Raw genomic sequence first — 15842 nt, 5'->3', positions numbered from 1 at the left:
AACATCTAATAAGAAAGTATTTATGTAGTTACCAACTTTTCATCTATACTCTTTTATTATTGTGTTTAATTTCAAATCTTTTCTGATATTTGATGCCTTTAGACAAACAGTTCTTATAACCTTTTCCACGATTTTATTACCTTAGGACTTTATACCCATAATTTAAAATCATCAAGATTATATTATAGGGATGGTAGGGGGTTTGGGGGTCTAATGAAATAACGGACGACCCCATGACGATTAGAATGTATGTCATACAATTTTAGTACAAAACAATGTAGATACCACAAGCTACAAATGTATTTATTGGGCGATATAAGGGTATTATATTTAATAATTATCACATATGGGCACACGAAAAGATTTGTGTAAATATAGATTACTTATAAGATTCGAAATGTGATTTCGTATGTAGATATGTAAATATAGGTTTAAACAAATTCAAATGACCCGCGTATCTTAGTTATTAAATAGCTTATGTTACCTATTATAAATACCAACACAATAGCTGGTTAAATCTGAATTGATGGTCATTGGTTAAACTTAAGTGTTTTTATTAAAATTGAGACATTTTAATAGCTAACATTTAATTTCTGTCAGTTTTATCTGCAAAGTGTTACCTCACATGTGTTATAAAAATATTATTTCATCCACTTTAAATTTGTCGATAGTTTTTTATTGTTTGGATGAAATATAAAATCAACCGCGCTTTTTAACACGCATTTTGCTAGTAAACATCAAATTTTGTAAGGCCACCTAGGTTTAACCAATGTCTCCCGATTAAACTTCGTTCTAGCCATTATAAACAAGGTGCAGCCTCGATTCATATTATGTGGGTATCACTATTTATTGGTATAGAGTTTTTCAATAAGTAAAAAATGATTAATAAATAATAATAAAATAAGAGTTTTTCAATAATAATAAGAGGCGTAGGGATGTGACGACCCCACCGCCCACGGGCTGGATAACTGTGTGACAGTAGTTATCCAACCCGTGCAGCCAGTCAGTACCCATTCCCAGCAAGTGTGCAAACCGTGCTTCAGCTGGGGAGTACATAGGGTACTAAAAATATATGCAATTAACGGTTTCCTCGGGGAAGTGGGCGACCCTCGAGTGTATAAAGCCTGGTTAATGGATGGCAGACAACAGAATACGATCAGGGCCGCTTCCTGGGGGTCGACCGACCCGACCACCTGGTCGGTCGAACCCACCATCCCCACCAGTTAGCTTGACGACAGCAGGGCCGGCAACGACCCAGCATGACCCAACGACCTGCTGAATGACCGCCAATACGGCTTTCGACGTAATAGATCAACTGGCGATCTTTTGGTGCATGTGACTCATCTTTTAGGAGAAGCCGTTGAGGAATTCGGGGAGGCCCTTGCGGTCTCTTTGGATATCTCAAAGGCTTTCGATAGGGTTTGGCACGATAGCCTCTTAAACAAGCTCCCCTCTTATGGAATTCCAAGAGACCTTTGCACTTGGATCGCTGATTTTCTGCAGGACCGGTCTATACGAGTTGTTGTTGACGGATGCTCCTCCGAGCCAATGTCGATCAATGCCGGCGTTCCGCAGGGGTCCGTTCTCTCGGCAACACTGTTTCTTCTGCACATTAACGACATGATTGCTCCCAACATGTTTAGTTATGCAGATGACAGCACTATTGTCGAGAGATATAAATCCAGTGCCCGTACTTCAAAGGTTGAAATTGAATGTCTTCGGGAGGAAATGATCGATCGCTTAAACCTTACACTTCAGGCTGTGTCCGATTGGGGCGATGCCAATCTTGTTGGGTTTAATGCAGCGAAAACTCAAGCGTGTTTGTTTTCCGCAAAACGGAGTTCTATATCAACTACTCCGACCTTCCGAAATGTGCCACTAGTAATAGCCGACTGTCTGGAGTTGCTTGGTGTCTCCCTTTCGTCTACACTCAACTTTGGGCAGTTTATTGAATCCAAGGCCCATCTGGCCGCAAAAAAGCTCGGAATTCTGAACAAGGTCAAGCAGTACTTCACACCGGGACAGCTTCTTAACCTTTACCAAGCTCAAGTCCGTTCGTGTGTGGAGTACTGCAGTCACTTGTGGGCTGGCGCCGCTAAATGCCACCTAGGGGCTTTGGATTCAATTGAAAGACGTGCCAAACGTATCATCAACAACCCTTCCTTAGTTGAAGCTCGGCTCTTGAGTCTTGAGCATCGTCGTGAGGTGGCATGTCTTTCGGTGCTCTACAGATTGCATTTCGGAGAATGTGCGTATGGATTACACAATTTAATTCCTCCATCTCCATTACATAATCGTACCTCGAGGCGCTCCGAAGGATATCATCCTTTTATTGTGGATATCCCCAATATTCGAACTCGCCGCTTCGAGTCTTCCTTCATCATAAAAACAGCTAAGCAATGGAATTCACTCCCTAACACCATTTTTCCTAAACAATACAACTTGGACCTCTTCAAAGCCAGGGTGAATAGGCTCCTTCTAGGCAGACGTGCAACCAAGTAGGCCACATCACCGCTTCCCATCAGGTGGGATTGTGGCCAAACCTCTGCCTATTGTTAATAAAAATAAAAAAATAAAAAAAAAAATGTGGAGTCCGCTACTGGTGGAAACAGAAAGACTCGCATGAGATGGTCAGTAGACCAAAATAAAAATGCCATGCGAACATATTATAGGGCGACTGAGGGTGAAACCAACCGGACTGGATACCGAGTGAGACTGCTTCGCGAATTCAACACCTTGGAACCCAACATCGCCCTCACTGAACAAAATCTGGTTGACCGAGTTCGATACATCTTGCGCAGGAACATCTTTAGCGCCTCCGAACTCGAACAACTAGGATGTGCGGCTGTTTCCGCGGAAGCCCCTGAACCGACGCGCGTTGATGACCCACCCGATGTGTCAGTCCTTTATGAGGAGAACACCGGGGTGGAGATCAATGCGATCGGAGCGGAGGAAACTGAGGAAATAGCTGCCCAGGACATGGAAAAAATCAGGAGAGAGCTTGAGGAGATGATCTCTCATTACCGAGGAATACCGGTTAAGCAGCGCTCCCAGCTTCCTCGCGTTCCCTACAGAGCGTCGTAAATTGTTTATTCCTGTAATTTGGCATACATACTGATTTATCATATAAGCAACCAATAAAAATATATATTTTATACCTAACTATAGATGGCATCGATACGAAATTTCCGGCATAAGCTTCCAAAATCTACATACTAATACGTGCTTATTGAAAAACTCTATCTAAATTTCAGTGACACTTTCTACTTAGTCGTGTCTTGAAATAAAACTAGAAGATAAGGTACTTGAATAAAGTACTTAAATAAAAAAGTGGGATATTTCAAGGGCTTGCACACAAGTAGATTGTAAAGATTGTATATCATGTACACTGTGAGTACGTTATTTGTTCCTATAGAGCTAAATTATTGTTCATTTATATCTAGTTCATTCATTCATTCATTCATCAGCCCAAAAAAATGAAAAAAAAAAACAAAAAAAAAGTCACGCTGTCTCAATATTATTGATAAGAACACAATAGAAACACACTAAACTGTCTAGGTTAATTACCATAAAAATCATACTAATTGTATTCTAGTTGATAAGAAAAAAAAACATAATAAAATGAAAAAAAAATCACCCCGTTATTACTTATTATTGATAGGAACATTACAAATTGTCATCACACTATAATATCGATTACTCTAGAATATATTGTAAATTTTGTAAAAGTTACTAAATAAATAAAAAAAAATACAAAAAAAGTCATGCATACATCATTACTCATTATCGATAGCAACACAATGGGGATTGAACACAATATCGATGTGAATTACTTAAAAAAATAGTTACTAAGAAATAAACTTCTTATGGGCACTCTTCACAATCTTCGCGTCGGCGAGTAGTGCCTCTACTACGTTGAAAATGTTTAAATATCTAAAGTATTAAAATACATTTATTTTATGACTTTTTCGATTACGATATTGAAAAGTAAAAAGGGGTTTACAATCCCGATTATGGTTTATTTTCTCTTTTGTGTTTCAAGAAAATGTCAAGAAATTTAATTCAACACATCAAAGATAACTTTATGCATTGCTGCGTATAAAAGTTACATATTTATTAATCAATTCCTTGAACATAAATAACATTTGAACGTTATCGACGAATAGGTGTTTCAAAAGTTCAAAAGCTAATCTTAATTCCATCCACCAGGTAAATAATAAAAACATCACATAACTAATCGTTTAACAATTACTGGAAATACAAAAATACCCATTAATTAGAAAACATATGAAGCCTAGAACTTAAAGAAAGATATTCGATCGAAATCATTATTCATAAATCATTCTCATTCATGACGTCATTGTAAATATAACATTTAAAAATCATAAACTCTGGTGCGTATCACAATATAGTTAAGATTTGATGGGATTATGTGCACAACACTTATGATAGTTAAGTAATATAAAGGATTTGATGTATCCTATTTGGGGTATAAAAGACTGTCCTAATAGATATTATAAGTTAGGTAAGGCTATTTTAATTTTCGTTAACGTTAAAATCCAGTCAAATTACAGCCAGAAGCATCTAGAAGTAGCAGAATTCAAACACCCCTTATTGTGACAGGGTTAAAGCAAATCGCGCTTATAATATAAGAACATCATAATAGGCGTAAGAATCTGTAGAATTCGACATGTCATTGTAGAAGATATAACATGTAACGTGTTAATAAAAACGTATATAAAGCAAACATGTCAGTTTCACAGGGGTCTGTCTTTATTGTTCATGCAAAATATAACAAAAAAATATATATAGATTCGATACAAGACTGTTTAAATTAAAGACAATCTTTTGGCGTATGTATATTTCAAAATTTCATCAAGTTCCTTTATAATTAACAATAAGTAATTTTTCGTTTTTGACGTGACAACGTCTTATAATTCGATAAAGCTGGCTGCTCGCACGAAAAAACATGACTCATGCGGCGTTACCTCGCTCTGACTCATCTGAGGCGTTCCATGTAAGGCTTGAAGTGCGAGCGAGAGCGCGGAACGAGCGACAAAGAAGCACAATCGGACGTTGTCACGTTCAACAGCTATCGTCAGTAAACCGACTTTACAGACAACCAATTTTTTTGACGTGACAACGTCTTATAATTCGATATAGCCGGCTGCACGCACGAAAAAACATGACTCATGCAGCGTTACCTCGCTCTGAGGCGTTCCATGTAAGTCTTGAAGTGCAAGCGAGAGCGCGGAAAGAGCGACAAAGAAGCACAATCGGACGTTGTCACGTTCAACTATCGTCAGTAAACCGACTTTACAGACAACCAATTTTTTTTTATTAACACGTTATACAGACAGGACAAGCCATCATATACCTAGTTATTATATTATAAGGAGACACTATGATCATACTCTACTATAAATCTCGAGTTATAACCCAAGCCAATGAGTGGAGGATTGAATGAAAAAAATTGTACTATCATTTTATGTTCAACATCGTTCCAATCAGTAAATAACGGTACTTTAATATACTTTTTGCATACGTTTAACTTGAACAATGTATGAATTTTGGAATATAACACGTCCCGGAAAGTTCATTGAATAACAGCTTACCCTAGAATAGCCTTTTTTGGTGTACTTCTGTTATCAAAAACCGTAACAGTTACACTTATTTAAATCTGATGAAAGTGTGAGTGATTGATATTCCATTTGTATATACAGATCCATCTATATAATAATTATTAGACATTAATTGATTGAAATATGAAGCTGGATGAAATACACGATTTAAAATAGAATCGACACATATTTAAGTCTTCAAAATTTTTTGATGAGTGGTGTTTTGTATGTGAACCATTACGTTTTTGGGGTTTTAATTTGTCACGTCTAATTATATTATGTACTTTCAAAATTTCAAGGTCATAAGACTGTTAGATTGCACTACATGTGTTCATTAATTAGTGTAGGAGATAATCATCAAATTAACATACTTTAAATGTACATAAAATGTAAAAAGTATTCTAAGAGTTATTTGTTCAATACTAGAAAACTAATAAAATTGATCGACTCAGGCCAAACATCCTGATAAATAACTTTTTAATAAATATACTATCTCATGGGAAGATTTCACAAGAAAAATGTTAAGTAAAGAAATATAATGAAATGTATGTGTCTCATTTCCCTCAAAAAGATTTAGGACTTAACTTGATATTCACTGAAAAACATACTTTTTTAAATGCAAATAACGTGTGAGAACTTAACTAACAAATTTTCTGGAAGGAAGAAGTAAAAATAGCAATATTATATTAATTGCCACAATAAATCCAAAATTATATTATGTGAATTAATTGTATTTGTAGAATATGTATATATGATATAGTATATATTTATATAATATTAAATATATGAAAGTTTATTCATTCGTATAAAACAATTATATCCACGTCTACAACTAAAACGTTAAAGAGAAAAGCAGTTTTTGGATTATCCTCTTAAAATAAAAGAAACAAAAAAAAACGTACTATAAAATGAGACCACAATAATTAAGAGGTATCTGGTATTACACAAATCACTTGTAATGTATCATAATACTTGTAAATATTGAATGCTCAATCCTACGGTGCTTACGCTTCGCTGCATCTCATGAAATCATTTGCGCATTTTAGGATTGCCTCTTAATTATACTACTAAGGGTATTAGCGTCTTCAAAACTGCTCTGTTTCGCATTTAGTATCTCTTCAAGGCAGGGAATTTGCAATTGTATGCCATAATTATACTAGTTACCTATACTTAAAAAGCTGCCTACGAAATTAACAAAGCATAAATATTATGTTCAGCCTGTACTAAAAAGGTTTCTTTAGTGCATAAAATCCAGAGTAATGCAGTTTAGTCGTAAGATCATCCTACTTCGATTATTTACAACTGCTACGTTCGTTACGCTAAGCTACGTATGCTACGTACGTGTCGTAGCATACGTAGCTGCTGCTGGCGTAGCAAACACACATAGGCAAACGCTACGCAGTTCAATTTGACAGGCGACTCGCTGAATTAAGAGACGAATTACGCAATTATTAAAAAATCTATATAATCAATTATTGAAAAATATATGTCGGAGACGGTCAATAGCGCGGATGTAAAACGACTCTAAGCACGAGTTCCGGGAGGTGGCAGCACAGTGAAGTTGGCGGCCTACTTCATGCTTGTACCGGGTCGAGCCCGTGAAGGCTCGCCCTCGGGACGGCACTTCACATTCGAACATCGAAGAGTTCGGACCTTCCACTACTAGGAACTGTTAACCTTTTCTTTGCTAGTGTTTAATTTAAATGTGTAACGTAACGGTTATTAAGTGATTGTATTTAAAGTGATTGTATTAAAACTGACATGATTAAAAAGAGCAACTATGGAGTTTCTTGCCGGTTCTTCTCTGTAGATACTGCTTTCCGAATCGGTGGTAAATAAAGAAATGATTGAGTTTGAGGTGTTTCTTTGCTCGATTACCCAACGCAACGCCCACAGCTTGAAAATAGATTCACATTCTACACCTTGCTCCGACATCAGAATTGGGATCAAATCGAGCAAATGAGAAAACACGTGGCGATAACCTCGATACGATATACGATAACCTGATTAAAAGTCAAAGCGCCGCAACCACGTGGCACTTCGATCCAGTTTCAACGGGAAGAAGCATCCTACAGATCTACGAGCATACGTGTCACTGAGCAGCCAGTGACAAAGGGAGAGCTCGTTATGTGCGGGCAGGGTGGCAACTTCGCCTCGCGCTGCACGGATGACACTGCCGCTCGCATCACCGCGTCGGAAGCCGTATCATCGAGAGCAGCGCCATGTCATCATGTCGTGCACCGTGCCATTGCGTCGAGCGTCCGGCTTCGAGCATCATGCGTCGATCGTCGAGCATCATGCGTCGAGCATCATGCGTCGAGCGTCGAGCGTCATGCGTGGCGCCATGTGGTGCTGCATCCATACTGTGCGCCGCGGCACCAAGCTGGGCTCCGCGACACCACGCCAGGCGTTGCGCATCCACGCCAGGCGCCGCAATACCACGCCGGGCGTCGCGCTACCATCACTACTATCAACACGTCGAGCCTGAGATCACCGGAACCAGAGCGACGTGTCGACGTGTCGTGCAACTATCCTTCAATCTCATACAAAACCGGTCAGTAGATAACATTTCACTTTGAGTGTACAGTCAGATAAAGAAAATAGGATTTCAAAATGTAGTAACTTATTCGAAAGAAAAAGAAATTTATTGCCAAAAACATTAGTTACAAAATTTATTTTAAAATTAATTGAGGAAAATGGTCACAGCCTCGGCAAAATGCTGCACAAAAACAGTGCTGATTTACAGGTTGTACCGAATGTAACGATTAGATTTTGTTTTAAAAGTTGTAGCCTACAAGACCAGTGTATAGTTAAATCTGTTATTATTAGGTCATGCGATATTGCGTTACGGTTTTGTAGTTAGTTAAAACTTATTCCACTACATTCAGCCCATCTTAGTTACGCAGTGATAAATTAACAGTACCTATTTCACTTATTCAGGGACGGGTTTACTTTAGTAGGTAATTCACGTAATTTTAAAAATACTTTGTGGCGTAAGCACTGCCATCAAGATAAATTAAGTAACGAACTGCTTTAATGTTTGTTATTTTGTGAGCTAACACTAAAGAAAGAAAGCACATTAATTTGTACACTGCATCCAGATTCTTCAATCGAACGTAAACAATAAACATTCACTTGTCCGTGTATCAGAACAAAAACAGTATGCGAATTACTTTTAAATTAGTTTCTTAACTACCCGCGTTAGTTTCTTGACTACCCGCATTAATTTCTTAAACTACCTGCGTTACTTTTTATTTAGGCTAACCCTTGACAAATAGCAATTAATTGCTACACAAAGACAGCCTTATTGCTATTCGATTAAAAACGAAAAGTAATGCGTTAACTACTGCATTAGAGGTTTAAAAACTTTTCGTAGGTTTTATTTAAGGTGATATTTGAGGTAATTTCTTAAAATAAAGTTGTGAACAATTCACAGTATACAGTTTTTACGATATGAAGTTTTATGAAATGTTGCAGATTTAGTTTTATCGAATAAAAGGTAAATCGAGGCATTTAGTTTTGAATTTTTACAGAGAATTTATTAGGTCCTTATTTAGGCAGTTCATAATACAATGTCACAGATAATTAGCGTGTGTTCAAATAAACATCTGGCGTAAGATAAATCTTATAATTGGATCTACATTTGGTTTTAGTACATTAGATTGCTTTAAAATTAAGAACTCGTTAACTATCCCATCAACGTTAGGTTAGTTAAATGTTAAGATATTAAGACGGTTAAAAAAAAAAAAGAATATGAAAATAATCTTAAGGTTAATAGCGCCTTTACAGTTTACATACAATCGTCAGATAATGTCTGTTTAATTGAATAGAGAAAAGAAAAACCCATCCAGGTTTTCTGAAAGTTTTTGAAGTGAAACTTCTTTATCGGGGTTGGACAAAAATTTAGGGTAACATTTTTGCGTTACGCCGTACGCGTGACATTTTTGCGTTACGCCATACTCGTGACATTTTTAAGGTCATAAAGAAGTTTCACTTCTTACGTGTGTACTCTAGTACACGCATACATTTTTTTTCTTATCCCTATCACGCGTGATTTGACATATTTCTGTAAAGTTGCATATTGTAAATTATTTTTTGAAAAAATAAGGTCATAAAGAAGTTTCATTTCTTACGTGTGTACACGTACGCGTAGCACACGCACACATTTTTTTTTTTTGGTTTTTAGCTTCAAATAAGTCCTAAACGTGGAGTATTCGATAGTACCTAATCGATTTACATTGTGTGCATTTAATGTAATTTCTTGATAATAGTTTTTGTGACTAGCTGCAGTTTGACGTCAACTGAATACATCAATTAGGTAGTTGTACAGTAGTTGTTGAGTAGTTCATTCTTATTACGTTGAAACTAAAATTTAGCTCAGCCCTTTTGCCGTTCGATATTAGATTCACAGATGAGTTTAAGCCTACACTTATTAATTGTTTTAAGTTGAGTTTTCAAAAGTAAACATAACGTTAAGGAATTTAGCCATATGCAAATTGGCCGATAAAAAAAAAAAAGTTTTGAAGGGTTTCTCGCGATTTTTTTTTGTAGGCAGATATTATGTTATCACATGATTACTTTAAATTCAAGTTGGTAAATATTTAGTTGAGAATAAGCTTTCACCACTTTTTGAGTGTTTTCTGCGGTTCAGTTACGAATTATTCGTTTTAAACTTTTTAAGATGTTATTTTTGTGCTGTTGTCACATTTGTTTGTCAATGATCATAACAACAAAATAAAACTGCTGTTAACATTTGAGCAAGCTGCACAGGCTAGCACAATGATAGATTTGGGAGGTATAGTTCAGTAGAGTTCTAGTTGAGTAGGGTTGTAGCATACTGATAGTTGTGTTGAAAGACGCAGCTGGTAATAACCCTTTTGCAGATTTATCACAGCTGGCAATATCATTATTATCACTACCACATTCCAACGCGGAAATAGAACGTGTTTTTAGCCAAATGAATGTCGTCAAAACTAAGCTTCGCAACCGTTTGTCGGTAAAAACTTTAAATGCCATTTTATACATAAGATTCGACCTAAAGAGGGCAGGAAAATGCTGCTACTCTTACACAGTTCCGGATAATGTACTGCGCTCTATAGGCACCAAGGAAATATATAGTCTTGGCAATGAGGCTTCCACGTCTACGTCAACATTATCGGCTGCGGATGAAGACCAAGATATTAATATTTTATTTGATAATAACACACTCCAGCCAGCAGTTTTACGTATATTATCAACGCATACACCACTAGCACAAGCAGTAGATGTTGAAGCGTGTCTTGTGCTATGTGAACTAAATATTGAAATGTTGACACCACTTTCCGATAACACGTTTTTGATCCAAAGACTGATTGTTTGAGTTGTGGCGGGTTTATTAGGTTTTTTAAAAGTTAGTATTAATCTATTGTCCTCCTCATTCCTCAAATGTTTTGTGACATTGATATAATCAGAAAGTGCAGTAGCGGGACAAATACTTATATTTTCTTTAAAGTATGGAAGTATAAGAAGGGGTTGATCTCTACCCGGAGCCGAAGTTTTTATCAAGTCTGTTATGAAAATCTTAGCTCCACTGTCTGAGAAATAAATATTATTAAGATTGATAAGGGATAAAGTTTGGACCCGCTGTGCTGTACACAGCGCAAGTAAAATTACTATTTTTTTAGTCAACTGCTCCAAATTAATGTTTATATTAGGAAACCAGCTTGAGATATGGTTCAAAACTAATTGTGGGTCCCAAGAATAATTATTGTATTTAGGATTACTGGGTTTCAATTTGAATGCTCCCTTTAGGAGTCGTTTTATGCATTCATCCGACCCGATATTATTTCCTAAGATTAAAGACAAGGCAGACCTGTGCGAGTTTAAAGTACCATATGAAGCCCCTTTGTTAAACTCATTTGTTAAAAACGATATAACTGTCGCTACTGTACTTTCAAAATTGGAAATATTTCTATCTAGACAAAATTGCCACCATAGTTTATAAGTTACGTTATATTGCTTCTTAGTGTTACTGGAAAGCGATGCCAACATTAGTTCGACAGCTTCCGATGGGATGTTTCTCCGTAAGAAGGCTTCGCGGAGAGCCTCGCTGCAGCCAGCGTAAGGTGTGAGTGCAGTGGGCGCGACAGGTGACTGAAATGAGAATACGTTAGATTCGTATCTGCTTTAAACTTGGAACCCCTACCCTTTACGAGAAAGCTCTGCCAAATGACTTCTCATTTCTTTGCTTTTAGGGGGGGGGGGGGGGGCAATAAATGAAATGTACAGACTATACGGCTCTGAGTAAGTAGTGTGTATTGTGTATCAAACGTAACATTCAATTATGTATTGTGTTAATTTTATTTATTACGGATTCAACATCAAACAACTCTACGGTAAGTATCAAGGTGCGTATTAACTATAGAGCTATTGCACGCCTCATAAGCGAAGCGTTGAGGTGGGTACTACTGTCACTTCGCGCAAAACATCTGATTTTTCAAATTTAAAATGTCTTTATGTATCATACATTGCACTTGTAAGATAATACATACACACACATATTAAGAAAAAACACTATTTTTAACGTTCATGATATTTTTGATGTCATTTTTGTTATTTAAACTAGTTAAAAAACAGTTTAAAAAAGTTCTGTCTTGGACGTCCGTGTGTCTGTATGTGCGGATCCTTTTTCTTGTTAACACGATAGCGACCGAAATACTTTACTAATCGAGTCTTTTTTTTTCTCTTACGCTTGAGTATGCTCAGGAATAGAACCCTTTCATTTTTCAGGGTCTGATTCGATGTGGTTTAATTGTTATTAAATAAACAAAAATAATAATTAATAAATATTTATTAAAAAAAAATTATGAGGCGTGCACTTTTGGATTTTCCAAATTATTATTTATTACCTTACCTAATACCTATAGGTATGTTATAGCTAATTGCTGCTGGGCGCTGGCTGCGATTTCGTCCATGTATCTACTGAAAGGTTTCATGACATAATATGAGCACAGGGGAATAAAATAAAAATACCAGTATGTACATCCAAAAATATTTATTTCAATTATTACAAATTATCCTTAATCTAATTTTGAAAATCTAACACTGAATTAGATTCCTTACAATAATATTATTCAAATTAATAACAAAATAACGTATTTTACGGCTAAATTAATATTGAACTAATTATGTAGTTAAAACACGAAAGCGCATTACCTTGTTATACCAGCTGCATTAACCAAAAATTTTATATGATACAATATTTTCAACTGATATCGAAATGTACGAAAATAGTAGGATTTATTTTGTTTTTTTTATTACTATACTTCATAAAGACACAATTAACACTAGAGCGCACGCGCGTGGGACATAGGTCACCCAGTGCTATATATTGCTAAATATTTTTTTAAACAATCGTGCTTGAGTGTTGTTGTCTCAGGTATTCCCCGACTACCAATCACCGGACATTTTAGCAGCGTATCAGCTTCCTTGGTGCAACGAAGTGTACACTGCGAAAATATAAAAGTACATGGGTGACGCAGGTCCCCCGCGCGAGCGTTCTAGGAAGTTTTTGAAATCATACAATTACGAGTGAAAATCAAGTATACCGCTTTTATTTGTTACTGCTCTTATGATCAATTTATACTTTTAAGAAATTATTAATATATGGGTAACGAAAATCGAAATAAAATACTCATATTCGAGTGCTAGGACATACTTATTTTTTATCCATACTATAATATTATAAATGCGAAAGTAACTCTGTCTGTCTGTCTGTTACTCAATCACGCCTAAACTACTGAACCAATTTTTATGAAATTTGGTATGGAGATATTTTGATACCCGAGGAAGGACATAGGCTACTTTTTATCCCGGGAAAATCCCGGAAATCCCACGGGAGCGGGAACTATGCGGGTTTTCTTTGACGGCGCGAGCGAAGCCGCGGGCGGAAACCTAGTTGACAATAAAATTTTATTGGATAAGAACAACTTATTCTTAAACTTTATAATTAGATGATTATTTTCACCAAATTTGTAGTTTCCAAAGTAAAAAAAACTGATTGATCACAATAAGTAATAAATTAGTTACTTTTCACAGAGGTTTATGTTTAGCTCATAATTTAAGTAAAATGAGAAAATATTGATATTTTTTTGTTTCATCACTTAAAAATAAAGTTGATTCATAAATAAGTACTTCGTTTACTTTTTTAACTACGATTTTTATGAAAAAAACGTGCGTCGTATTGGGTGACATATGTGACCCACGCGTGCACTCAAGGAAAATTTTAGGCGCGAGCGCTCTAGTGTTAACTCGTACCTACTCATAATACGATACCTTGGAGTTGGAGCGAAAATATTGTTTGTAATAATTTGGCTAGGTAACTAATTATTGAAATGAAAATAATAATTAGAAAAATGCATTGTGAAACCGTTTTAACCCGGCGTCATTGAGGTTGGGTCAAAATGACCCGGCTTGTTTAATGTTTGATTATATTTTTGTTAATATACAAAATAAAACTAATAATATCTATATATGTTTTATTCTAAACTTGCACCCAAAATGATTCTTACAAAACTTTTATCTCTTAACATCTACATAGTGAATAATATCTGAAGAATGAAGCGATGAAATATAATATATGATCAAACGAACTTCAGAGTGAAGTTCGATCATTATTATATGAATCGCTTCATTCGAAGATATTAACACCCACCACACCCTAACCCAAAGTTTTGTAAGATTACAGACTCTAAAAATAACGAATATCGTACAAAGCGAGCAAATACTTGTCAGGTCGTAATACCCACAATTAAAAAAAAATAAAATCTAAAGGCGTGCGTAGTTGCTAGCATTGAAAAAGGGAACTACATAGTAAATAATATCTTCGAATGAAACGATTCATATAATAATGATCAAACTTCACTCTGAAGTTCGTTTGATCATACATTAGTACATTTCGCATTCAAATCATTCAAAATTATTGTAAAATACACGATGAAATTCGAAAATTTAGTTAAAAACATACTTTGTATAGAACGAATTGTAAAAACGCGTTCACTCGACCTAAGTAAGTATCTAATATGATATCAATAAACTAATCTGAATTATTACTGACTCTACAATTCCTATTTTCATTAAGTATTCCAATTATCTTAATATTAGATACCCAATCTCGATTAAACGCGTTTCTATCTGTGCTTTTCCGTAAATCATTGTTTCATTTTCGAATGTCACTTTTAAAGTAACAAAACACGGCTGACCTACCGTGTTTCGAACAAAATGCATGAAAACTTTCATTAGTAGATAGTTAAGTCTTGTATTTTAAAAGCATGCAATAATTTGTATTTCATTCAAAAACATAATTCGTTTATCGAAACGTTTTTTGCTTAAAACGGTTTCACAATGCATTTTTCTAATTATTATTTTCATTTCAATAATTAGTTACCTAGCCAAATTATTACAAACAATATTTTCGCTCCAACTCCAAGGTATCGTATTACGAGTAGGTACGAGTTAATTGTGTCTTTATGAAGTATAGTAATAAAAAAAACAAAATAAATCTCGTGTAGAGCCATTTAAATCTCGATAATTATTTCTATTAATATTACCTATAGGTACAAACTTTTAAAACTGTCAATTAATGTCAATTGCGCGGCAAATTTGTATTTTTTTTTTTCTTTTTGAAAATTTCATCATCTGTTGTTTTACAGTATTTTTCTATGAAAATATGTGCAGTTTACAATAAAAACTACGTATATCGAAACAATACAGCTTTGTCTGAATATTTAACTATTGTCCTAGTGAATCATTTTCACTATCGTCGAATCAATTTAAAATTCGATCAAGTGCGTTCCGTTTCGGAACGCCACAGATAATAAAATATAGATAATAAAAGTGGCAACGCCACAATGTCATGGTGGTATACATTGAGGATACAAGCACTATAAAGAGATAAGAGAAGCCCGAAAACCATATTCCTGTATGTTCAGTTAATACAGGAAAAGTTATAGGTGGTCAGTGGCGATATTTTACGGCATGATATAGAATTTTAACAATTTCTATATCATATAATATCAAAATAATGTAGATAAATGCTAATGCTTCCTTCTAGGGAAGCGCGCTCCATCATAGGCCACATCTCAGCTTACCATTAGGCGAGATCGTGGTCAAGCGCTTCCCTATCACACAATAAAAAATAAAAAAATAAATAAATAAATAAAATACAATGAGCCGCAAAGATTT

The 15842-nt window shown here is 35.5% G+C and overlaps 1 protein-coding gene across 1 annotated transcript; it reads left to right on the top strand.

Moving 5' to 3' along the window:
- The first annotated feature begins 1131 nt into the window (after window positions 1–1131).
- On the top strand, window positions 1132–3084 carry LOC149895208 (uncharacterized). The gene is made up of 3 exons (XM_090119186.1): window positions 1132–1222; window positions 1352–2498; window positions 2673–3084. The coding sequence occupies exons 1-3, from the start codon at window positions 1132–1134 to the stop codon at window positions 3082–3084; spliced, it is 1650 nt and encodes a 549-aa protein (XP_089975312.1).
- Window positions 3085–15842: the final 12758 nt, after the last annotated feature.

This window comes from Colias eurytheme, chromosome 32 (genome assembly GCF_061535395.1).
Source record: "Colias eurytheme isolate Ceu_HAF_F1 chromosome 32, ilColEury1 Martin Lab GWU primary, whole genome shotgun sequence".
Lineage (NCBI taxonomy): Eukaryota > Metazoa > Arthropoda > Insecta > Lepidoptera > Pieridae > Colias > Colias eurytheme.
The sequence above is the reverse complement of the archived record's forward strand: the minus strand, read 5'-3'. Positions and strand labels throughout refer to the sequence as shown.